Source organism: Neoarius graeffei, chromosome 21, assembly GCF_027579695.1.
Source record: "Neoarius graeffei isolate fNeoGra1 chromosome 21, fNeoGra1.pri, whole genome shotgun sequence".
NCBI classification, from domain to species: Eukaryota; Metazoa; Chordata; class Actinopteri; order Siluriformes; family Ariidae; genus Neoarius; species Neoarius graeffei.
The window spans coordinates 21730647-21755347 of record NC_083589.1 but is presented as its reverse complement, the minus strand read 5'-3'; the positions used below and the strand labels follow the sequence as shown (position 1 = coordinate 21755347).

Below are 24701 nucleotides of genomic sequence, written 5' to 3'. Positions count from 1 at the left end.
CAAAGACATCTTGTACGGTGAGCTTACCACTGGCTCCAGACCTACAGGAAGACCCACACTCCGCTACAAAGATGTGTGCAAGCGGGACCTCAAGGCGGGTGGCATTGAACCAGCAGGCTTTGAAGCAGTGGCAATAAACCGTAATGCTTGGAAGCTTGCTGTCAGGTCTGCTGTTGAGACGTCAGAGCGGAGGAGAGAGGAGCAGTGGGAGGAGAAAAGAGCACGAAAACGTGAGAGAGCAGAGTCGGCGCATTTGGACGACACCGTCTTTACCTGTGGTACTTGCAGCAGGACCTGCCGATCCAGGATAGGGCTCTACAGCCACAGCCGGCGCTGCAATTCCATCATAGACTAACTCTAAGGCGCAAAACTCCATTGTTTCTCGAGACAGAAGGATGCCAATGCAAAATGCAATTACTAGCAAACCTTTGAGTCAAAGTGCCTGTTTGAACTGGAAATAGATTTGAAAGTGGCAATGATTCTGTATTCTGTTAACAGGATCATGGAGTTTGCAGTTTGAGTATGGCAGCAGTGTGTGTGAGATCCGGAGTCTGCTGTGTGTCTGACCTTCCATGTGCCGGTAACTTCCCAACATGGTTACATCAACATGAGAGACAGCCTCAAGAACCGGGACCTGCCTTTCATTATGCAGAGAGATTGAAGTGACACTGTAAATGCCTTATTCTCGTGATGAGCTTCCTTGTAAATGAACTGAAAACAGGTATTCAACATCAAGAAGTGAAGTTTATTTGTGTAGCACTTTTAACAGACATTGTTGCAAAGCAGCTTTACATAAAATGAGCCAATTTTACCCCTAATAAATTTACACTATAGGCATTAGCAGATGTTCTTAATCAGAGCTACCATCCAAGTATTTATCCCTGATGAGCAAGCCTGTGGTGACGATGGCAAGGAAAAACTCCTTCAGATAACATGAAGAAACCTTGAGAGGAACCAAACTCAAAAGGGAACCCATCCTTATTTAGGTGATAACAGATCCCATAATTATAAATAACTTGCTTCTACAGTATAACTGTATCCTACATAGTCACAAAATACAACTGTATAACCACAAAATTCATTATAGTTTTAGCATGAAGTCTAAGTATTAAAACTTTGTCAGTGTAACTTCCCACCCCACCCATACACACATTCACTCACACACCCACACATTTCACTCACATAGCAGCTGTTTCATTGTAGTAAAACCAATTTTTATTTGGAGCATTTGTAGTTCAGGAAGCGAAAGCCAGCTTCCCACCAACACAGAACCTGTAACAGTAACTGAGGTAACTGAGGATATATTTAAAAAAAAAAAAAAAGTGTTGTGTATGATGTATTCATTTCCAGGAACATCAAATTAAGTTCTCAAGGATTTAAACAAATTCTGTTACAACTCAGTGTGACCAAGCAGCCCAAGAAGTATCGAAAGCAGCATGTCTTGGCCATGAAAAAACAGTAATTATCACTTTGCAGATCCCCTGAAGAGTCCAGCTGTCCTGATTACACAAATGCCTTCATTGTTGCGTCTGGAAATGCATCACTGCTTTGTGTAGAGCGGCTTAGGGCTGTATCTGATGTTGTCCTTGAGGGCCGGATGTCCCACAGGCATACGAATCTTACACCACTTCATTCCTTTCCTATAGATGGGCTTCATGGATTTCACGGAGTAACGAGTCAGGTACCTTCAAAAATCAACATCAGATTTATGTCAATACTACTTTCAGCATAGCTCTGCCTCCTCCTTCTCGACCCTGAACTGCATGCAACATTTAACTTGCCTGTCCTGGTAAAACCTGAACATTATAAACCATAACCTACTCAAAATTTAGCTGCTACAGTTCCTCATGTACAGAAGCACTTATTCATTCACTGTCATTTTTTTTTTTTTTTACCAGCATCCTATGCCATTCCAGGTACAAACTACTACACTATGGCCAAAAGTATGTGGACACCTGACCATCACATCCATGTGTGGTTCTTCCCCAAACTGTTGCCATAAAGTTGAAAGCACACAATTGTATAATAATGTCGTTATATGCTATAGCATTACAAGTTCCCTTAGTCCTTTTGGAACTAAGGGATCTAAACCTGAAGACGTGGTTTTTGAAGGCTGGATTGGAAGAACTTGAGCTCAAATCCCCACAGCCACGCTCCAAGATCTAGTGGAAAGCCTTCCCAGAAGAGTCTCTTTGTTAATAACAAAAAAGAGGGACTAAATCTGGAACAGCATGTTCAACAAACACACAGCAATGGTTGGGTATTTCCAAACATCTGCGTATGTGTCTACCATTCAAAAACTTCTGTATTAACCAGGTCCTTAGTTTACGTACTTCAGGGAACTCACAAAACTTCAGTCTTTTCTACCTGGAGATGCATTGCTGTGCTGTTGCTTTAAAATAGTTGTTCTAAATGATAAGTCAATGAATTACTAGATAACTAGTCATCCAAAAGCACATGATCCTTTCTTTCCTGGTAATATTAGCATCTGCTTACAGTTCCCAGGAATTGTGCTCATCGAGTTCCACTCACCTGCCCCATGAGTGCTCTTTGGAATTCAACAGTGGCTTGTGTTCATCCTTAATTCCTTAACATTAATGCTACTTGATTAAAAGCAAGCGCTAAGTCAAAAACAACATAGGAATGTTTGTTAAATGCTTCAAGTGGCATACTGTTCAATGACAAGTTTAGGTAGAGCAGAATGCAGGGGAAATGGGGAGCACAGAGTATATACTACAAAGTGTTTAAAATTTTGATGCTCTAAAAAATTCAGTGAAGGCTTCACACTGAACAATCCAATAAAATGTTTAAGGTGCTGGATGGAATGTACATACCTGGATAGTGGATGTACATACCTGGATAGTGGATGGCTGAGTTTGGGCTTTGGTACATGGCCTTCAGGAAGACGTGGTCTGTGGTCTGGGAGGAGACCTGGAGCAGTAAGAAAGAAGGGAGAGAAGAGTAGCTTCTTTTTCAGTCTAAGAATACATTCATTTCAAACTCAAGATCTGATAACATTATATAGTTATCACAAAAGACTTTTGATATTGTTCATACATTCATGACATTTACGGAATAACACCCGACAGACATGTGACCATATAAAATAATCCATGCGGAGCAGATGTGATGCAGCATGATGTCAAACAGAATGCTGATACCACCACCAAGCGGCATTTAAAAAAAAAATTATTTTCATACGAAGGCATGGTCTGGACTGCGTTATTCCACTTATACCACAGAAATTTGCCAACAATTACTGTTTAATTTATTCATGAAGGAGACACTGCACAATTTAATGGTTTATAGCCAAGATTTAATGGAACATCCATGAGAAAAGTTAGTTCCTGTTATCGCTGTTAAGGTTATATTACTATTAACATTCTAGCAATAACAGACCAAGATGGTGGCTCACATCGTGAGAATCGGAATCTTAACAGCTTTTGCGATACAGTATTTATTTACCTGCTCAGCTCCTACATTTTCGGACTATGCACCTGTGCAAGCTTCATATGACAAACTCTACTAGACAATTAAATCACTGCTGTACAGACAACATTTCAGATCATCCTTTCATCTACAAATCAGCTACCACCAGAGCTGAGGAGGACACCGAAACCAAACGAGCCATTCATACCGACGAAAAGTGTCTAGCATCGGTGTCAAGAGTGTACAACCCCGATTCCAAAAAAGTTGGGACAAAGGACAAATTGTGAATAAAAACGGAATGCAATGATGTGGAAGTTTCAAAATTCCATATTTTATTCAGAATAGAACATAGATGACATATCAAATGTTTAAACTGACAAAATGTATCATTTAAAAGATAAAAATTAGGTGATTTTAAATTTCATGACAACACCACATCTCAAAAAAGTTGGAACAAGGCCATGTTTACCACTGTAAGACATCCCCTTTTCTCTTTACAACAGTCTGTAAACGTCTGGGGACTGAGGGGACAAGTTGCTCAAGTTTAGGGATAGGAATGTTAACCCGTTCTTGTCTAATGTAGGATTCTAGTTGCTCAACTGTCTTAGGTCTTTTTTGTCGTATCTTCCATTTTATGATGCGCCAAATGTTTTCTATGGGTGAAAGATCTGGACTGCAGGCTGGCCAGTTCAGTACCCGGACCCTTCTTCTACGCAGCCATGATGCTGTAATTGATGCAGTATGTGGTTTGGCATTGTCATGTTGGAAAATGCAAGGTCTTCCCTGAAAGAGACGTCATCTGGATGGGAGCATATGTTGCTCTAGAACCTGGATATACCTTTCAGCATTGATGGTGTCTTTCCAGATGTGTAAGCTGCCCTGAAAGAGACGTCGTCTGGATGGGAGCATATTAGGGCTGTCACGATTACCGGTGTACACGGTTACCGCGCTAAAATATTTTGACGGTGACCATAACCTTCTGAGTGTCAAAACCGCGATAGCTTCCATTTTCGCGAGACTTTGAACTTTCGTGCGAGTTTTCCCGCCGACGCCACTCAAGTTCACTCACTCACTGTCCGAAGTTCAAGCATGGCGGAAGGAGGAGACTGTGGTGGTCATCAAGATGAAGACATCTATCCGCCTTCCAAGCGGATAAAATCGGAAGTGTGGAAATATTTTGGATATTTCAAAAATTCGGAGGGACAACTTGATGACGGTGCTCCTGCATGTAGAGTGTGCAGAAAAAAAGGTGTCAGCGAAAGGCAGCAATACATCAAATCTAATGACTCATCTGCAAGACCATCATCAGCATCTGTACAGCAAGTGCAAGGTAGGTTAACGTGTATGTTTTAGCTGAAATGCGCAAAGTAACTTTTGACGAGGGAAGATGAAACAATTATTTCCGACTGTCAATAATGTTAGACCTTGATGATAATCTTTATTGTCGAAAGACGGCCACTGCTAGCAGTTTTAAAATGCATCTAGCACTAGCTGTGGTTAGCGCTATTCTGAGGTAAACATCACCATTCTAAGCTAAGTTACACAGCTAAACTTTCATTCGCCACAAGACGGTGAAAATGGATCAGTGAAACACACGAAGTAACGTATGACTTCGGGTCAAGGGAAAATACAACAGTTGTATCCGACTGTCAATAATGTTAAACTTTGATAATGATCTTTATTGCGAAGTGCGCCCACTGCTAGCATTTTAAAATGTGTCTAGCTGTGGTGTTTTGCGCTATTCGGAGGTAAACACCATTCTAACCCAAGTTAAACAGCTAAACTGTCATTCGCCACAAGACGGTAGAAATGGGTCAGTGAAACACACGAAGTAGCTTCCGACTGCTGGTCAAGGGTAAATGCAACGATTATATCCGACTGTCAATAACGTTACACCTTGATAATGATCTTTACTTTTGAAGCCTATCGACTCTCACTAGAACTAGATTGGTGGGGAAAGGAGGGGGCACCGTCTCAACATGGTTGCTGGTCACGTTTATGGTAGATGCCAGTATTTTACTGCACATTGACTTAGTAATTTAAATCTTTACATGTCATTGTGCAAATCTTCACGTCATTGTTCTGCATAATGACAGGCATTCTATTTCTATGAGATTAGAAAATGTATATAAATTTATATAAAATCTCATACAATGACAATAGGGCTTTCTATTTTTATTTGTCCCAGATCATTATGCTTTAGATCTAGGGAAACTGAGTAACCTAAATGTACTATTTACTTTCAATATTACACCTGTTAGATAATAAATTTGTTTCTAGCTAATGGATTTCTTAGGCAAACATGATGCTTGTTGGCATGAATGGTAACTTAATGACTTTTGTTTGTTTGTTTTTAATATATAGGAGTGCAATGGCTGTGAGGCAAAGTCCTGCATCCTCCTCATCAACAGTGACCCAGACGCTGCAACAAACATTTCAGAGACGAGCTGCACACGCACCTGGATCCAAAAATGCTGAAGAGCTCACAGCAGCAATTGCGTATAGCCTAGCAAAAGACATGATGCCTTTTCAGATGGTTGAGCGGCCTGGCTTCCTGAAAATAATGAAAACTGCAGTACCTCATTACAAAGTGCCCACAAGAAATTACTTTTCAAAAACAGCAATTCCAAACATGTACAACACGGTCAAGGCTGATGTAAAGCAGAGTTTGGCGCAGGGTGAGTACTTTGCAGCAACCACTGATCTCTGGACCAGCGAAAGAGGGGGAGGTGAGCCATACATAAGTTTCACTGTACATTACATCACCCCAGACTGGCAACTGGGATCACACTGTTTGGAGAGCCAGTTTTTCCCAGAGGACCACACAGGTCAAAATATTGCAGAATTTTTTAACAACATGCTGGAAGAGTGGGAGATAAGCAAGAGCAGTCTAGTGTCTGTAACCACAGACAATGCCGCAAACATGGCCAAGGCCTTTGAAGATTTCCCTGAACTTCGGCTGGGATGCTTCGGGCACAGCTTGAACCTGGCCATATCAAAGGCTCTGAAGATGCAGAGAGTGGACACCGCCGTGAAGGCCTGTCAGCATCTCGTGCAAGCGTTCTCAAGGAGTTGGAAAAGAAAGAACGCTAAGAGAAAAACAAGCAGTCCTCAACTTGCCACAGAAGGCCCTAATACACGACGTGGTGACCAGATGGGGATCCACATTGAAAATGGTGGAACGATTCCTCAGTCAGCAGCAGGCAGTCTGTGCTGCACTTGCTGCAGAGAGGGGTGTTTGGCATCTGATGCCCAAAGATGCAGACATTGCGGTCTTGGAGCAGCTCTGCCAGCTCCTTGACCCGCTCAACACGTTCACTGATGCCCTTTGTTCTGAGACACGAGTCACTCTGTCTGCCATCAAGCCTGTCCTCGACCACATCACAGGGGATGTCCTTGAAGAGAGTGAGCAGGATTCAGTCCTGCTCAAGAACAAGAAGCAGGCCATAAGACAAGACCTTACAAGCAGATACACCGAGGAGAAGGCTAAGGGTGTCATGCAGATGGCGTGCTTCATGGACCCACAGTTTAAGACCAACTTTTTAGACTACCCTGTGGATGACGTTGTTGACCGCTGTGTTCAGGAGGGCCTCAAACTGACACCTCCACAAGTCAGGCAGGAACCAGAAGACCAACAGCCCCCCAGCAGTACACCCACTGTGACCACAGCAGCAGCAAGAGAGAAAAGCCTAGGTGGGCTACTGCAAAGGATAACTTCATCAAGGCAGCAGCGAGTAGAAGAGGCTTCAGGTCCAGCCACCCCAGAAGATAAGGTGAAGGAGGAAGTCAGGGTATACCTGTCACTGCCATCCATCCAAGCAGAGGACGATCCACTGGTATGGTGGAAAGGCCATGCATCTGAGCTGCCTCATCTTGCCAGGCTGGCAAAAAAAAAAAACTTGTGTATCCCGGCGACCAGTGTGCCTTCGGAGAGGGTTTTCAGTGCCAGTGGGTACATTGTTTCCCCTCTTAGGTCCGCTCTGAAAGCAGACAAGGTTAATATGTTAACCTTTTTGCATTTCAACCTGAAGTGAATGGACGTGTGTGTCAGTTTCGCACTGTTCCTGCTAAGGCTTGGGATACCCACGGGATGAGTGTTTGTAGTTTTGATGGAGAAATCACTGACTTTTTAATTTTTTTTTTTCTGCCAGCAATACTTTGACAGTTGTGATTGTGTAAAAAGTTGCACTTAGAAGTTTTGTATTTCCTTTCTTTCAGTACTATAACTTTGATTGCATAGTGTGGACTAGGCACATTTTTTTGTAATTTGGTTAAAGTTCCTATTTATTTTAAATGTATATTTTAAGGTTGTCTTGTTTTAGGTTTTAATTTTGAGACTTAATTTTGCACTTTTGAGTTATCAAAATACTTGAGCATGTGCATTTGGTTAGTGTAGTTTTTATATATATATATATATATATATATATATATATATATATATATATATATATATATATATATAAAAATGTTGACAGCATTTAAGATGAGACATTTGTTTACACGGTTAGGTGGTTGTTTGTGCTTCTGAGTGGTTTGTTAGGTATAACTTAGTAGTAGTGCACCCTGCGGAGATTTTATGATGCTTCTTCCATAACCAGTTTTGCTTTACCATGATGTTGAAAACGGCAGTTTTCATTAGAATATATATATATATATATATATATATATATATATATATATATATATATATATATATATATAAAATAATTATGGCATGCCGTTCAGGAAATTAATCTTTGAATATATTGAATGAATCCCCGAATATATTGAATGAAACATTGAATATATGGAATGAATCCCCAAATATATTGAATGAAACTCTGAATATATGGAATGAATCCCCGAATATATTGAATGAAACTCTGAATATATGGAATGAAACTTGGCTGACGTCATGAAGGCACTGCCGCCGTCCTGCAGCAAAAATGAGTCAGTCAGCTCGGGATTTGGTTGCGGGTATTTTAAACAATAAAGACATTGTTAACACTCTGGCGAATGCTTGTGGTTTTATTAGTGTTTACTTCTTTTATGTGCAACGAAGCTATGGTGACAAAGTCATTTCCTTCGTGGATCATATTTGTATAACGGTATTTTCTGTATATAAAACTAATTTTTAAATTTTGTTTGTCGAGTTTTACAGCGTTTCTCAGTATACTCTAATACTCTCCTCTGAGTCAGAGTTTTTCCTGGGACCTGTTGTCTGTCTGCCGAGCTGTGGGAGCGGGGGCAGAATACAAAGTTTCATCCCATATATTCAGGGTTTCATTCCATATATTCAAAGTTTCATTCCATATATTCAGGGATTCATTCAATATATTCAAAGTTTCATTCAATATATTCAGGGATTCATTCCATATATTCGGGGATTCATTCAATATATTCAAAGTTTCATTCCATATATTCAATGTTTCATTCCATATATTCGGGGATTCATTCAATATATTCAAAGTTTCATTCAATATATTCAAAGTTTCATTCCATATATTCGGGGATTCAATCAATATATTCAAAGTTTCATTCCATATATTCAGAGTTTCATTCAATATATTCAAAGTTTCATTCAATATATTCAAAGATTAATTTCCTGAACGGCATGCCATAATATTTTATATATATATATATTTTACATTATATAATAAACACTGCACTTTTTAACCCATTGCTACATGCTCCCTATTTCCACATACTGTACTTGCATCTCCAGGTCAGGATCCACTTGTCCACAGTCCAAACTTGAAAACCTGAACCACGCCCACTCAACCTGAGCCACGCCCACTCAAATAACCGTGATAATACCGTACACCGCGATAATTTTGGTCACAATAACCATCATGTTAAATTTTCATACCGTGACACCCCTAGAGCATATGTTGCTCTAGAACCTAGATATACCTTTCAGCATTGATGGTGTCTTTCCAGATGTGTAAGCTGCCCATGCCACACGCACTAATGCAACCCCATACCATCAGAGATGCAGGCTTCTGAACTGAGCCCTGATAACTTGGGTCGTCCTTCTCCTCTTTAGTCCGAATGACACGGCGTCCCTGATTTCCATAAAGAACTTCAAATTTTGATTCGTCTGACCACAGAACAGTTTTCCACTTTGCCACAGTCCATTTTAAATGAGCCTTGGCCCAGAGAAGACGTCTGCGCTTCTGGATCATGTTTAGATACGGCTTCTTTGAACTATAGAGTTTTAGCTGGCAACGGCGGATGGCACGGTGAAATTGTGTTCACAGATAATGTTCTCTGGAAATATTCCTGAGCCCATTTTGTGATTTCCAATACAGAAGCACGCCTGTATGTGATGCAGTGCCGTCTAAGGGCCTGAAGATCACGGGCACCCAGTATGGTTTTCCGGCCTTGACCCTTACGCACAGAGATTCTTCCAGATTCTCTGAATCTTTTGATGATATTATACACTGTAGATGATATGTTCAAACACTCTGCAATTTTACACTGTCAAACTGCTTTCTGATATTGCTCCACTATTTGTCGGCACAGAATTAGGGGGACTGGTGATCCTCTTCCCATCTTTATTTCTGAGAGCTGCTGCCACTCCAAGATGCTCTTTTTATACCCAGTCATGTTAATTACCTATTGCCAATTGACCTAATGAGTTGCAATTTGGTCCTCCAGCTATTACTTTTTTGTACCTTTAACTTTTCCAGCCTCTTATTGCCCCTGTCTCAACTTTGAGATGTGTTGCTGTCATGAAATTTCAAATGAGCCAATATTTGGCATGAAATTTCAAAATGTCTCACTTTCGACATTTGATATGCTGTCTATGCTCTATTGTGAATACAATATCAGTTTTTGAGATTTGTAAATTATTGCATTCCTTTTTTATTTATAATTTGTACTTTGTCCCAACTTTTTTGGAATCGGGGTTGTAAACAAAAACGGGGTAAGCACGGAGGTTTGCATGCTAAGCCAAGACTAAACCCACATCGGCCAGCATTTCTTGGCATCTTCCTTGATAAGCTGGATGAACTAAAGATCTGGACCCTCACACAGCAAAGACTCATGGACTGTAGTCTGATGTTCTTCACGGAAACATGGCTGAGCAACAATGTTCCAAACAGCATGGTCGATTTTGAGGGGCGCACCATTTTCAGGGCTGACAGAGTAGCAGCCACCTTGGGTAAAAGCAAAACATGTTGCACAAAACGTCATTGCTGATATGCATTACTCTGCCGATTTGGAGTACCTGATTGTGAAGTGCAAACTCTTCAACCTACCATGTGCTTTTACATGTATTTTTGCTGCTGCAGTTTATGTCCCTCCGGATGCTAATGCTGAAGTGGCCATGAAAACTTTGTGCTGGGTTTCAGTCAGTGATTTTTTTTTCTTAGCGGTTTTATTAGAAGTGAAATAGCTGGTGGCAGAATAGACCCCTACAGTCTGGGAAAAAGGGATTTGTCCTACGATTTCAAAAACTACCCTTCAGTTGAGTTCACAGACATCTCGAACTATCTGGTCTTGCAGCCATCCTTCTACACTGCAAAACAGATGAAAGCGTGGAAGAGTATGGAGGCTTACAACTTTTTTTTGTATGTGGCTGGGTAAAGGACCTCAGCATCAAGGTGCTGCTGAATGAATCCTGTATTGTTTTTGCCCAAGTTTTTCGTTCGCGTCTTTCAACGAAGCGCTGCAAGCTGAAATATAAACAAACAGTTCGTTTGATTCTCACTTGTGTTTGCTCTTATCTCTCAGGGAAATCATTCACAAAGATCATCAGAAACCCCTTTAAAGAACTGGATGTTAAACAAGATGAAGTAGTGATCACAGCGCATTGTAACTGTATGGCTGGGTAAGAATTTTGTTGCGACCTTCATGCATATGGACTTTGGGAAGCGTAAACAAAGAAACAGCTTGAGACTTTAGCACTTCATGACAAAAAAAGTACTTCAAAAACACTAACGACATACAGTGCCTTGCAAAAGTATATATATATAAAAAAAAAAAAACAGAAATCTGGAGTGTGCCCAACTATTCACCCCCTTTCATATGAAACCCCTAAATAAGAGCTGGTCCAACCAATTCACTTCATAAGTCACATAATTAGTTAATTAAGATCCACCTGTGTGCAATCAAAGTGTGACATGATCTGTCACATGATGTCTGTATAACTCAACCTGTTCTGGAAGGACCCTGACTCTGCTACACAGCTAAGCAAGCAACATGAAAACCAAGGAGAACTCCAAACAGGTCAGAGACAAAGTTGTGGAGAAGTATAGATCAGGGTTGGGTCATAAAAAAATATCCCAAACTTTGAATATCCCAGGGAGCACCATTAAATCCATTATAGTAAAATGGAAAGAATATGGCATCACTACAAACCTGACAAGAGAAGGCTGCCCACCAAAACACACAGACCAGCCAAGGAGGGCATTAATCAGAGATGCAACAAAGATGCAACAAAGGCAATGATAATGCTGAGGGAGCTGCAAAGATCCATAGTGGAGATGGGAGTATCTGCCCATAGGACCACTTTAAGCCATATACTCCACAGAGTGGGGCTTTATGGAAGAGTGGCCAGAAAAAAAAAAAGTCTTTTTTTTTTTTAAAGCAAAGTTGAGTTTGCCCAACATGTGGCAGACTCCCCAAGCACATGGAAGAAGATCCTCTGGTCAAATGAGACAAAAATTGAACTTTTTGGCCATCATGGGAAATGCCATATGCAAACCCAACACCCTAAGAACACCATCCCTACAATGAAGCATGGTGGTGGCAGCATCGTGCTGTGGGGATGTTTTTCATCTGCAGGGACAGGAAAGCTGGTCAGGACTGAAGGAAAGATGGATGGCACTAAATACAGGGCAATTCTGGAGGAAAACCTGTTTGAGTCAGCCAGAGGTTTGAGACACGGATGAAGGTTCATGTTCCAGCAGGACAATAACCCTAAACATACTGCTAAAGCTACACTGGAGTGGTTTAAAGGGAAACATTTAAATGTCTTGGAATGGCCTAGTCAAAGCCCATACCTCAATCCAATTGAGAACCTATGGCATAACTTGAAGATTGCTGTACACCAACGCAACCCATCTAACTGGAAGGAGTTGGAGCAGTTTTGTCTTGAGGAATGGGTAAAAATCCCAGTGGCTAGATGTGCTAATATAGAGACATACCCCAAGAGACTTGCAGCTGTAATCGTAGCAAAAGTTGGCTCTATAAAGTATTGGCACTTTTTTTTTTTGGGGGGGGGAGAATACTTATGCGCACTACAGATTTCTGTTTTTTTCATCTTATTGTTTGGGTCACTATATATATATATATATATATATATATATATATATATATATATATATATATATATAGCAAAAAAAGTGCACCTTTAAAGTGATAGACGTGGAAATCAGATGGCGCTAACCCCCCAAAAATCAATTTTAATTCCAGCTTGTAATGCAACAAAACAAGACAAAACACCAAGGGGGATGAATACTTTTGCAAAGCACTGTAGCTGAGAGGGATATACAAGCCTTTCATGAAGTGATCACTTCAAACTCGAACATGCTTCAACTCGGCTCTCTTCGATTTCAGTAAGAGGTTCAAAAGCCACCTTTCTCAACATCTTTGTGAAATCCTGTGTTTTTGTGAAATCCTGTGTTTTTATTAGTTCACGGGGAACCCTGAAGAAATTTTTCAGTTTTATGGTTTGATCGATTCAAACAACCTAAAACAATGCAAGCGTAAGGCATTTTTTTTCATGGGAGCAATGCACCGTCTCCGTACAAATGCTTTGTCAACTGAGTTTTGGTAGACCACCAGCTAAAGTTTTCAATAACTAATGAGGCAGATGTGACATGTGAAACCCAGCAATTAGCAAGTTGCAAACCATGCACCCAGATGGTGCTTTTATTGTTGCTGGGGATTTTAACCATTGCACTTTGAGATCTGTCCTTCCAAAGTTTCACCAGAATGTCTCCTGTGCCACAAGGTAACAAAACACACACACACAACTTTGGATCATGTTTACACCAATGTGGCTGAAACTTACAAATTCACACCATTCCCCTACCTCAGGCAGTCTGATCATCTCTTTGTTCCTGCTCCCAAATACACCCCAGTCATCAAAACGTGTGAAACCCACAATAAAGACCATCAAGGGTTTGAGGGTGCTTAATTCCACTCTCTGAATAACATTGACACCTACACCAACTCTGCCCTGGACCACATTTGTTAATGTGTGGACAGAGTGACAACATACAAATAAATAAAAACCTTTTATAGTCAGAAGCACTGGATGAACAGAGAAATTCAACTCCTGTTCAAAGCAAGAGACGCAGCCTTCAGGTCTGGAAACCAGGAAGCTTAACAACTCAGCCAGGGCCAATGTGAGAAGGGAAATCTCTCAGGCAAAATATAACTACAAATAGAGAGTTGAAGAGCACTTCAATTCCTCTGATCTCGGTGCATGTGGCAAGGTTTAGGGACCATCATGGACATCAAACCACCTAACACTGTACCACCAACCAGCTCGGCCTCCTTCCCTGATGAGCTTGATTACTTTTACGCTCGCTTTGGTTGGGGAATTAAGGTCGTCATTATCAAGGCAGAGTCACCATCTGATGAGCAGCCTCTCACTTTCTCCACCTCAGAGGTTTGCTCTACTCTGAGAAGGGCAAACGTACCAAAAGCAGCTGGTCGTGATGGAATACCTGGACATGTACTTTGAGCTTGTGCAGAGCAGTTGGCCAAGGTGTTTACAGACATTTTCAACTTATCAATGGCCCAGGCAGTTTTTCCCACCACCTTCAAGACTGCCTCCACTGTGCCAATGCTGAAGCACTCTACTGCCACAGCCCTCAATGACTTACAACCTGTCATACTCACCCTCATCACTGCCAAGTGCTTTGAGAGACTGGTTCTGTCACACTTGAAATCCTGTTTATTGCCACAACAGGTCAACAGAGGATGCCATCTCCATGGCACTCCACTCTGCTCTGACCCACCTGGACTGCCACAACTCATGAGTCAGAATGCTGTTCATTGATTTCCATGCAGCATTTAACACTGTGAGCCCCTCCAAGCTGATCTCCAAGCTTAGCCAGCTTGGTATTAGCACTTCCCTTTGCAACTGGAGTCTGGACTTGCTGACTAACAGACCTCAGTCTGTTAAGTTAGACAATCTCTCCTCCACCACTATAACCCTGAACACCAGCACACCCCAAGGCCGTGTGCTGAGCGCGCTTCTGTTCTCTTTGTTCACCCACAACTGCATTCCTGTCCATAGCTGTAACAGCATAATCAAGTTCATAGAGGACACCATGGTGGTGGGTAAGATCAGAAGTGACCAGGAGTCAGCCTACAGGGATGAGGTCCAGCATCTGGTCACATGCTGTGACAAAAACCTGGTTCTTAACACACAAAAGACCAGAGATCATTGTGGAATTCAGGCAGGTAGGGAGCCATGCACACACTCCCATCTTTCTTTTTCTCTCCTCCTGTGTAAAGTCCACAAGTGGAGGCCATCTGATCTGCTTTAATATCAACAGATCTTCATTTAAGGTACGTGAATCTTTTCATCATGGCACACCTTCAGCCTGTTCAGTGTGCTGAGTGCAGGATGTTTAGTCATTCTTCCTCAGTCATTAGCGATAGCTCTATTAGCTTTACTTGTGATAAGTGCAGATTAGTTAGCTCTCTGACGGAGAAGATTGCAGTGCTAGAAGCGCGTGTCCAGGCTTTAGAGCAGGTTAGTGAGTGTGAGAACAGTGTAGTTTCCGTTAGGGAAAGTCTGGACGCCCTAGGTGGAGTTAGTAATCCCCCAACTCCGGCATTAGAGCCCTTACAGCAGGGCGAATGGGTGACGGCTCGGCGGCATAAGCGTAGAGCCAAAGCTACCGCTGAGGCTCGCCCACGGGAGCACCACTCCTCTCCGCGTCACGTGTCGAACAGGTTTGCTCTCCTTAGTGATGCACCCACTGAGAAACCTGAAAGAGCTCTAGTTATAGGGGACTCTATCATACGGCACGTGAAATTAGCTCAGCCTTTAGGGGCACCAGCAGCTTTAGTCAGGTGTATACCGGGAGCCAGGGCGCTGGACATAGCAGGTAATCTTAGGGTCCTAGGCAAGCACAGGTTCTCAAAGATAGTTATTCATGCAGGAGCTAATGATATATGCCTTCGTCAGTCTGAGGTTACCAAGAGTAACTTTGTAGAGGTGTTTAAATTAGCGAAGGCGATGTCCGATGTTGTAGTATGCTCTGGCCCCATCCCAATGCGGCGTGGCTATGTAGCTTACAGCAGGTTATGGTTGCTGAACTGCTGGCTGTCCAGGTGGTGCTCTGAAAACAGTGTGGGCTTTATAGATAATTGGGCTAATTTTGAGGGCACTGCTGGCCTGTTAGGGCGGGACGGTATCCATCCCACTCGGGAAGGTGCTGCTCTTATTTCCTGCAGCATAGGTCATAGTCTCAGAACAGGCCTAGTTAATTTCTGACAATCCAGAGCCAAGGCCAGGGAGCAGACGAACAGGCTAAACCGACTGTCTGCTAGCTGCACAGAGTCGTCACTCAGGGCCCACTACATCCAGACTGTGTCTGTTCCCCGAGCTCAACAAAAAGGTAGAAATTTTCAGAGTTTTTGTTCTAGTAACCTAATCAAGATAAAATTAGATCATACTGACTGTACAGCTGCTGCCAGCACCTTTGATCTAAAGGTGGGGCTATTAAATATTAGATCTCTTACATCTAAAGCGCTAATGGTTAATGAACTCATTACTGATCAGGAGTTTAATGTACTGTGTTTAACAGAAACATGGATTAAGCCAAATGAATATATAGCATTAAATGAAGCGAGTCCTCCTGGATACAGTTATATACACCAGCCTCGTCTAAATGGCAGAGGAGGAAGCGTCGCGGTTATTTATAATGATTATCTAGGTGTAACACACAAACCTGGTTATAAATTTAATACATTTGAAGTTCTTCATACTCATAATGTATGTAGCCTCGAAAAATAAGTCTACCCAGTTAATTCCATTGCTTATTATTTACAGGCCCCCGGGGCCATATTCTGAGTTTCTTTCTGAATTTGCAGATTTTATCTCAGATCTGGTTATTTCCTTAGACAAAGCTTTAGTTGTCGGAGATTTTAATATTCACTTCGATAACCCAGAAGACCCTTTAAAAACAGCGTTTGTGTCCATCTTAGATTCAGTCGGGATTAAGCAGAATGTCATAGGACCGACCCATAATGGTGGTCACACCCTTGATCTAATACTAACATTCAGATTAAACGTAGACAATATAGTCATACTTCCACAGTCTGAAGTTATCTCAGATCACTGTCTCATCTCATTCAAAATATGTCTGAGTAATAATATATGCACCTCACCACGCTACTGTATTAAACGTACTTTCACGTCAACTACTGCACAGAGCTTTATAAATGATCTCCCAGAGCTGTCAACTTTGATTGGGTCAGTGTCAGCCCCTGCAGAACTTGATCAGGCAACTGAATGCTTAGAGTCAACATTCCGCCATACTTTAGATAATGTAGCTCCTCTAAAAAGAAAAATGGTCAGAGACAAAAAATTAGCACCCTGGTATAATGATGACACTCGCACATTAAAACAGACCACTCGAAAATTGGAACGTAAATGGCGTCAAACAAAATTGGTAGTGTTCAAATTAGCTTGGAAGAAGAGCTTCCTGAAGTATAGAAAAGCTCTTAGTGCTGCGAGATCAACATATTTCTCCTCCCTAATAGAAGATAAAAATAATCCTAGATTCCTATTTAATACTGTAGCAAAATTAACCAGGAATAAGTCCACTATCAACACATGCACACCTGCAGTATGTAGTAGCAACGACTTCATGAATTTTTTTAATGACAAAATTGAGAATATCCGACAAAAAATTCAAACTACTAATTTAAGGTTAGACAATGAAAGTGACCTCGTAGTTAACAATATAACTGTATCAGATCATCAGTTAGAATGTTTTACTCCCCTAAAAGAAACTGAATTACTTTCATTAATCTCTACATCAAAAGCCTCAACTTGCGTACTAGATCCCTTACCGACACATCTATTCAAACAGATAATGCCTGGAGTAATTGAACCGCTTCTAAAAATAATAAATTCTTCTCTTATGATTGGCTATGTACCCAAATCCTTTAAACTAGCAGTTATCAAACCCCTGATTAAAAAACCTGACCTTGATCCCTGTCAGCTGTCCAATTATCGGCCAATATCAAACCTCCCCTTTATCTCCAAGATCCTTGAAAAAGCTGTGGCACAGCAGTTATGCTCATATTTACATAGGAATAACATCCATGAAATGCATCAGTCAGGATTTAGACCTCATCATAGCACAGAGACAGCACTGGTTAAAGTAGTAAACGACCTACTGTTGGCGTCTGATCAGGGCTGTGTCTCGCTACTTGTGTTGCTTGACCTTAGTGCAGCATTTGAAACCACTGATCATTCCATTCTTCTGGATAGACTAGAAAATGTTGTGGGAGTTAAGGGAATGGCCCTCTCCTGGCTCAGGTCTTATCTAACTGATCGTTATCAGTATGTTGATATAAATGGTGATATTTCTAGACGTACCGAGGTAAAGTTTGGTGTTCCACAAGGTTCTGTCTTGGGTCCACTGCTTTTTTCTCTATATATGTTACTTCTGGGCGATATTATTCGTAAACATTGTATTAGTTTCCACTGTTATGCTGATGACACACAGTTGTATGTCTCTGCAAAACCTGATGAGAGACACCAGCTTAATAGAATTGAGGAATGTGTTAAGGACATTAGACACTGGATGCTTATTAATTTCCTTCTGCTTAACTCTGACAAGACTGAAGTACTTGTGCTAGGACCACATACAGCTAGAAGTAAGTTTTCTGATTACACAGTAACTCTGGATGGCCTTTCTGTTTCTTCACATGCAGCAGTAAAAGACCTCGGAGTGATTATTGACCCCAGTCTTTCATTCGAAACTCACATTGATAACATCACCCGGATAGCTTTCTTTCATCTCAGAAATATTGCAAAGATAAGAAATTTAATGTCATTGCATGATGCAGAAAAACTAGTCCATGCTTTCGTTACCTCCAGGTTGGATTATTGTAATGCCTTACTGTCTGGATGTTCCAATAAGTGCATAAACAAGCTCCAGTTAGTTCAAAATGCAGCAGCAAGAGTCCTTACTAGAACTAGAAAATATGACCACATCACGCCTGTCTTATCCACACTGCACTGGCTCCCAATCAAATTTCGTATTGATTATAAAATACTACTATTGACCTTTAAAGCACTAAATGGTCTCGCACCACAGTACCTGAGTGAACTTCTGCTCCTCTATGACCCGCCACGCCTACTTAGATCAAAAGGTGCAGGCTATCTGCTGGTACCTCGTATAGTGAAGGTTACATCAGGGGGCAGAGCCTTTTCTTACAAAGCCCCACAGTTATGGAACAGCCTTCCAAGTAATGTTCGGGAATCAGACACAGTCTCAGCATTTAAGTCTAGGCTGAAAACATATCTGTTTAGTCAAGCCTTTTGTTAATGGTGTTTGAGGTAAAGGAGTAGATCTGGAGGGTCCTCAGACAGAGTGTTTTGGTAAACTGGGATGTATGGATGCTGTCAGTCCCCACTCGCTTGCTCACTCGAGTTTGTTGACGGTGTAGTGGCTGGCTGCTTTATGTCCCGGGGCTCCCTCATGCCTGTGTTACCTTCTGGCTCTCTCCTTTTAGTTATGCTGTCATAGTTAGTTGCCGGAGTCCCTGCTTGTACTCGGTGCAATATGTATACTGTTCCTACTTATTCAGGTGACATTGGGCATACCTAACCACCTGTGTTTTCTTTCCCTCCCCCCCCACCCCAAATCTGTCCCTCTGAGTTACATGGAGTCAACAGGAAATCTTTTGGTGGAGACCTCGACTGGCTATCGCAGCCTGCAGGGAATCGGCCGTCAGACATTCTGTCGCATGTCCCAGACCCAGTGAAATGTAACTGAATTGTCTTGGCCAGCCCTAAGGGTCCCATCTGCATCTCATCATTGCTGAGAAGTGTGCTCCCATCACCCAATCAAGCATCCAGCCAGAGCAGGTCATGATATATTTTACCATATTAACATGCCATTGTTGTGTGTTATGCCTGATGTAAAGACTCTCGTCTCTGCGAGCCTACCACACAGACACATACTTGTCATTTTTAGGGCATACCTAACAACGTGTTTTCTTTCTCTCTCTCTTCCCCCCCCATCTGTCCCTCTGAGTTACATGTTGATCCTGGGATTGAGATGCTGGCCTCTTCTGCCCCTCGGACCTGCTTGATCCATCCTGGTGCCCTGTGTCTGGTCGGAGTTTTATCGCCCCACTCCTGTGAAGGACAGCCCCATGAGGACAGTTGAGGGTTACACCTGTTAAAACTGTTAATATTATAGTCAGGCTGTCTGTTGTTGCCCAAATGAGGATGGGTTCCCTTTTGAGTCTGGTTCCTCTCGAGGTTTCTTCCTCATGTTGTCTGAGGGAGTTTTTCCTTGCCACAGTCGCCACAGGCTTGCTCATTGGGGATAGATTAGGGATAAAATTAGCTCATGTTTTAAGTCGTTCAAATTCTGTAAAGCTGCTTTGCGACAATGTTTATTGTTAAAAGCGCTGTACAAATAAACTTGATTTGATTCATCAACGGAGCTGTCGTAGAGCGTGGGTCAAGCTTCAAGTTTCTTGGTGTCCAGATCTCCGATCTCAGCTGGTCCCCAAACTCCTCCATTCTGGGGGGGGAAGCACAACAGCATCTTTACTTTCTACAGAGCCCTAAGAAAGCTCACCTCTGTCCCAGGATACTGGTTGACGACTTCTGCTGTACCACTGAGCACATACTCTCAAACTGCATTTCAGTATGGTATGGCAACTGTTCTGTATCAGACCATAAAACACTCCAGTGGGTGGTGAAAAGATGGCATGATGGATCCTGATGATTCAAGATGGCGGGGTGACAGTAGCATGCAGCAGCCTCTCCGGATCCAAAATGGTGCTTTTTTTGTGTGTCATTTTGTTCCTCTGCTCGACCCTGTACAGCACATGGACATTGGATCAACTAGTGTTCATGTTTACCATCGCCAGACACCCCTCCAATACGGATATCTTGCAGAAAACATCATAAAGAATGACCTGCTGGAGAAACGACGTGACCTCGGCTTGCTGCAAGGAACAGGTCTGAGGCCAGTGACACAGGGAGGAGTCATCAGAAGCGGTGTGTGAGGAGGCAGAAACGTGGCAAGCATGGGGGTGTCTGGGTTAGGCTAACAGCTAACACTAGCCAGCCGGCTCTCCCATCCATTCCACTCTCCAACGTCTGCTCCCTGGAAAATAAACTAGACTATATCTGACTCCAGCGGACAACCCAGCATGAGTTTGGAGACTGCTGCGTCCTTGTTTTCACAGAGACGTGGCTCAGCGACCGAGATCTAGACACTGCCACTCAGCTGGATGCGTGTGGCAACGGGGGCGTGGCCAAGCATCAGTTTGTGAAAGAAGGGCAGGGTCAGGGAAGATGAGTGGCAAAGTCAATTCACGAGTTGCCAATTAACATTGGGTGTGTATGTTTTTGCAGTGACTGCAGAGGGCAGAAAAGGAGGGAGAGTGTGAAAAGAGGGGCTCTCCTGACCAAAGCAAATGTGTGAGAGCATGTGAATGAATGAAGCTGAAAAGCGACAATCTTGAAAATAAAAATTGTTTCAACATCTCCCGCCTTCCGTGCTTCAATACTCCACCCACATCAGGGCTAACTACAATGGGTTAACTTCATTCCGAGCTGACAGAAATGCAGCTCTGTGCCATAAGACTTCTGGAGGTGGCTTGTGTATTTACATCAACATAGAATGGTACAGGAATTCGGTACTAAAGTCTGGTTATTGCTCATTGCTAGTGGAGTTTGCAATTGTTAGATGTACACAGTTTTATTTACCACAGGAATTCAGTTCTGTATTCATAATTCGAGTTTACATTCCCCTAGCGGTAATGCTGAGGAAGCGCGCTGTGTATTGGCACTGTGCTCAGGTGGCACGGTGGTCATCACTGTCGCCTCACAGCAAAAAGATTCCGGGTTCGAACCTCGTGGCCGACGGGCCTTTCTGTGTGGAGTTTGCAATGTTGTGGAAGGACCTGAATTGAGCAGTTCATGTGAGGAAACCCCCCCAACATCCCATAGTTGAAACTGTTCTGTATGGAGGAATGGGCTAAAATTCCTCCAAGCCGGTGTGCAGGACTAATCAACAGTTACCAGAAATGTTTAGTTGCAGTTACTGCTGCACAAGGAGGTAACCCCAGATACTGAAAGCAAAGGTTCACATACTTTTGCCACTCATATGTAATATTGGATCATTTTCCTCAAATAAAATGATCAAGTATAATACTTTTGTCTCATTTGTTTAACTGGGTTCTCTTTATCTACAACCCCGATTCCAAAAAAGTTGGGACAAAGTACAAATTGTGTAAAAAAAAAAAAAAAAAACGGACTGCAATAATTTACAAATCTCAAAAAAACTGATATTGTATTCACAATAGAACATAGACAACATATGTCGAAAGTGAGACATTTTGAAATTTCATGCCAAATATTGGCTCATTTGAAATTTCATGATGGCAACACATCTCAAAAAAGTTGGGACAGGAGCAATAAGAGGCTGGAAAAGATAAAAGGTACAAAAAAGGAACAACTGGAGGACCAAATTGCAACTCATTAGGTCAATTGGCAATAGGTCATTAACATGACTGGGTATAAAAAGAGCATCTTGGAGTGGCAGCGGCTCTAAGAAGTAAAGATGGGAAGAGGACCACCAATCCCCCCAATTCTGCGCCGACAAATAGTGGAGCAATATCAGAAAGGAGTTCGACAGTGTAAAATTGCAAAGAGTTTGAACATATCATCATCTACAGTGCATAATATCATCAAAAGATTCAGAGAATCTGGAAGAATCTCTGCGCATAAGGGTCAAGGCCGGAAAACCATACTGGGTGCCCGTGATCTTCGGGCCCTTAGACGGCACTGCATCACATACAGGCATGCTTCGGTATTGGAAATCACAAAATGGGCTCAGGAATATTTCCAGAGAACATTATCTGTGAACACAATTTCACCGTGCCATCTGCCGTTGCCAGCTAAAACTCTATAGTTCAAAGAAGAAGCCATATCTAAACATGATCCAAAAGCGCAAACGTCTTCTCTGGGCCAAGGCTCATTTAAAATGGACTGTGGCAAAGTGGAAAACTGTTCTGTGGTCAGACGAACCAAAATTTGACGTTCTTTATGGAAATCAGGAACGCCGTGTCATTCGGACTAAAGAGGAGAAGGACGACCCAAATTGTTATCAGTGCTCAGTTCAGAAGTCTGCATCTCTGATGGTATGGGGTTGCATTAGTGCGTGTGGCATGGGCAGCTTACACATCTGGAAAGACCCCATCAATGCTGAAAGGTATATCCAGGTTCTAGAGCAACATATGCTCCCATCCAGACGACGTCTCTTTCAGGGAAGACCTTGCATTTTCCAACATGACAATGCCAAACCACATACTGCATCAATTACAGCATCATGGCTGCATAGAAGAAGGGTCCGGGTACTGAACTGGCCAGCCTGCAGTCCAGAGCTTTCACCCATAGAAAACATTTGGCGCATCATAAAATGGAAGACAAAAAAAAAGACCTAAGACAGTTGAGCAACTAGAATCCTACATTAGACAAGAATACGTTAACATTCCTATCCCTAAACTTGAGCAACTTGTCTCCTCAGTCCCCAGATGTTTACAGACTGTTGTAAAGAGAAAAGGGGATGTCTCACAGTGGTAAACATGGCCTTGTCCCAACTTTGAGATGTGGTATTGTCATGAAATTTAAAAATCACCTAATTTTTCTCTTTAAATTATACATTTTCTCAGTTTAAACATTTGATATATGTCATCTATGTTCTATTCTGAATAAAATGTGGAATTTTGAAACTTCCACATCATTGCATGCCGTTTTTATTTACAATTTGTACTTGGTCCCAACTTTTTTGGAATCGGGGTTGTACATCAAGAAGTGCATGGATAATGTTATTGTCTCTCAGACAATCACCACTCGCCCCAACCAGAAGCCGTGGATTACTGCAGAGGTGCAGGCACTACTGAGGATCCGAGATGCTGCCTTCAGAGCAGGTGAACAAGCGGCCTGAAGATTAACCAGGGCCAAACTGTCTTGGGCCATTAGAGCAGCAAAGCACGCACACGCCCAGAGAATACACTTCCAGGACGATGGCGACACACTGTGCATGTGGCAGGGCATCTAGGCCATCATGAACTACAGGACAACACCACCTGCCTGTGACAATGATGCCTCTCTTCCAGATGCACTGAACAGCTTCTCTGCATGGTTTGAGACGCAGAACGGCATGACAACGTGGAAGACCATCGCTCCTCCCAATGACCCGGTGCTGTGTCTGACCACAGCTGATGTGAGGAAAACTCTATGCAGAGTCAACCCACAGAAGGCTGCTGGACCAGACAACATCCCCAGTAAAGTGCTCAGAGAATGTGCGGACCAGCTGGCAGATGTTCTCATGGACTTCTTCAAAATCTCCCTGAGCAACGGCATCATTCCAAAATGCTTCAAGACCACTACTATTGTCCCTGTGCCAAAGAAGTCTTCAGTGTCCTGCCTCAATGACTACCATCCCATTGCACTCACATCCATCATCATGAAGTGTTTTGACAAGCTTGTCATGAGGCACAAACACCCTGCTGCCTCCATCACTGGACCCCCTGCAGTTCGCGCATCACTGTAACTGGTCAACAGACGACGCTATAGCCACCACCCTCCACCTGGCCATTAGCCACCTGGACAAGAAAGGCACATGCGTTCGAACACTGTTCAGAGACTTCAGTTCAGCATTCAACACAATCATCCCTCAGCAACTAATTGGAAAGCTGAGTCTGCTGGGCCTGAACACCTTGCTCTGCAAGGTCATGGATCCTGGATTTCCTGACTGAGACCTCAGGTCAGTCTGGATTGGGAGCAGAACTTCCAGCCCCACCATGCTGAGTACTGGGGCCTCCCAGGGCTATGTGCTCAGTCCACTGCTGTTCACTCTGCTGACTCACAACTGTGCAGCAACTCACAGCTCGAACCACATCAAGTTTGCTGATGACACGACTGTGATAGGTCTCATCAGTAAGGATGAGGAGTCGGCATACAGAGAGGAGGTGCAATGGGTATTGGACTGGTGCAGAGTCAACAACCTGTCTCTGAACATGGACGAAAGAAATGGTTGTTGACTTCAGAAGAA

The 24701-nt window shown here is 42.6% G+C and overlaps 1 protein-coding gene across 1 annotated transcript in view; it reads right to left on the bottom strand.

Annotated features, from left to right (window-relative positions):
- Nucleotides 1-724: 724 nt before the first annotated feature.
- Nucleotides 725-24701, bottom strand: part of mrps18a (mitochondrial ribosomal protein S18A) — a 78015-nt gene continuing 54038 nt past the window's right edge. The window contains exons 5-6 of the mRNA XM_060902814.1: nucleotides 2856-2931; nucleotides 725-1685 (exon numbers count right to left, since the gene is read on the bottom strand). Coding sequence (XP_060758797.1) covers nucleotides 1541-1685; nucleotides 2856-2931 — 221 coding nt within the window. The 3' untranslated portion in view covers nucleotides 725-1540. The remainder of the gene's footprint in view (nucleotides 1686-2855; nucleotides 2932-24701) is intronic.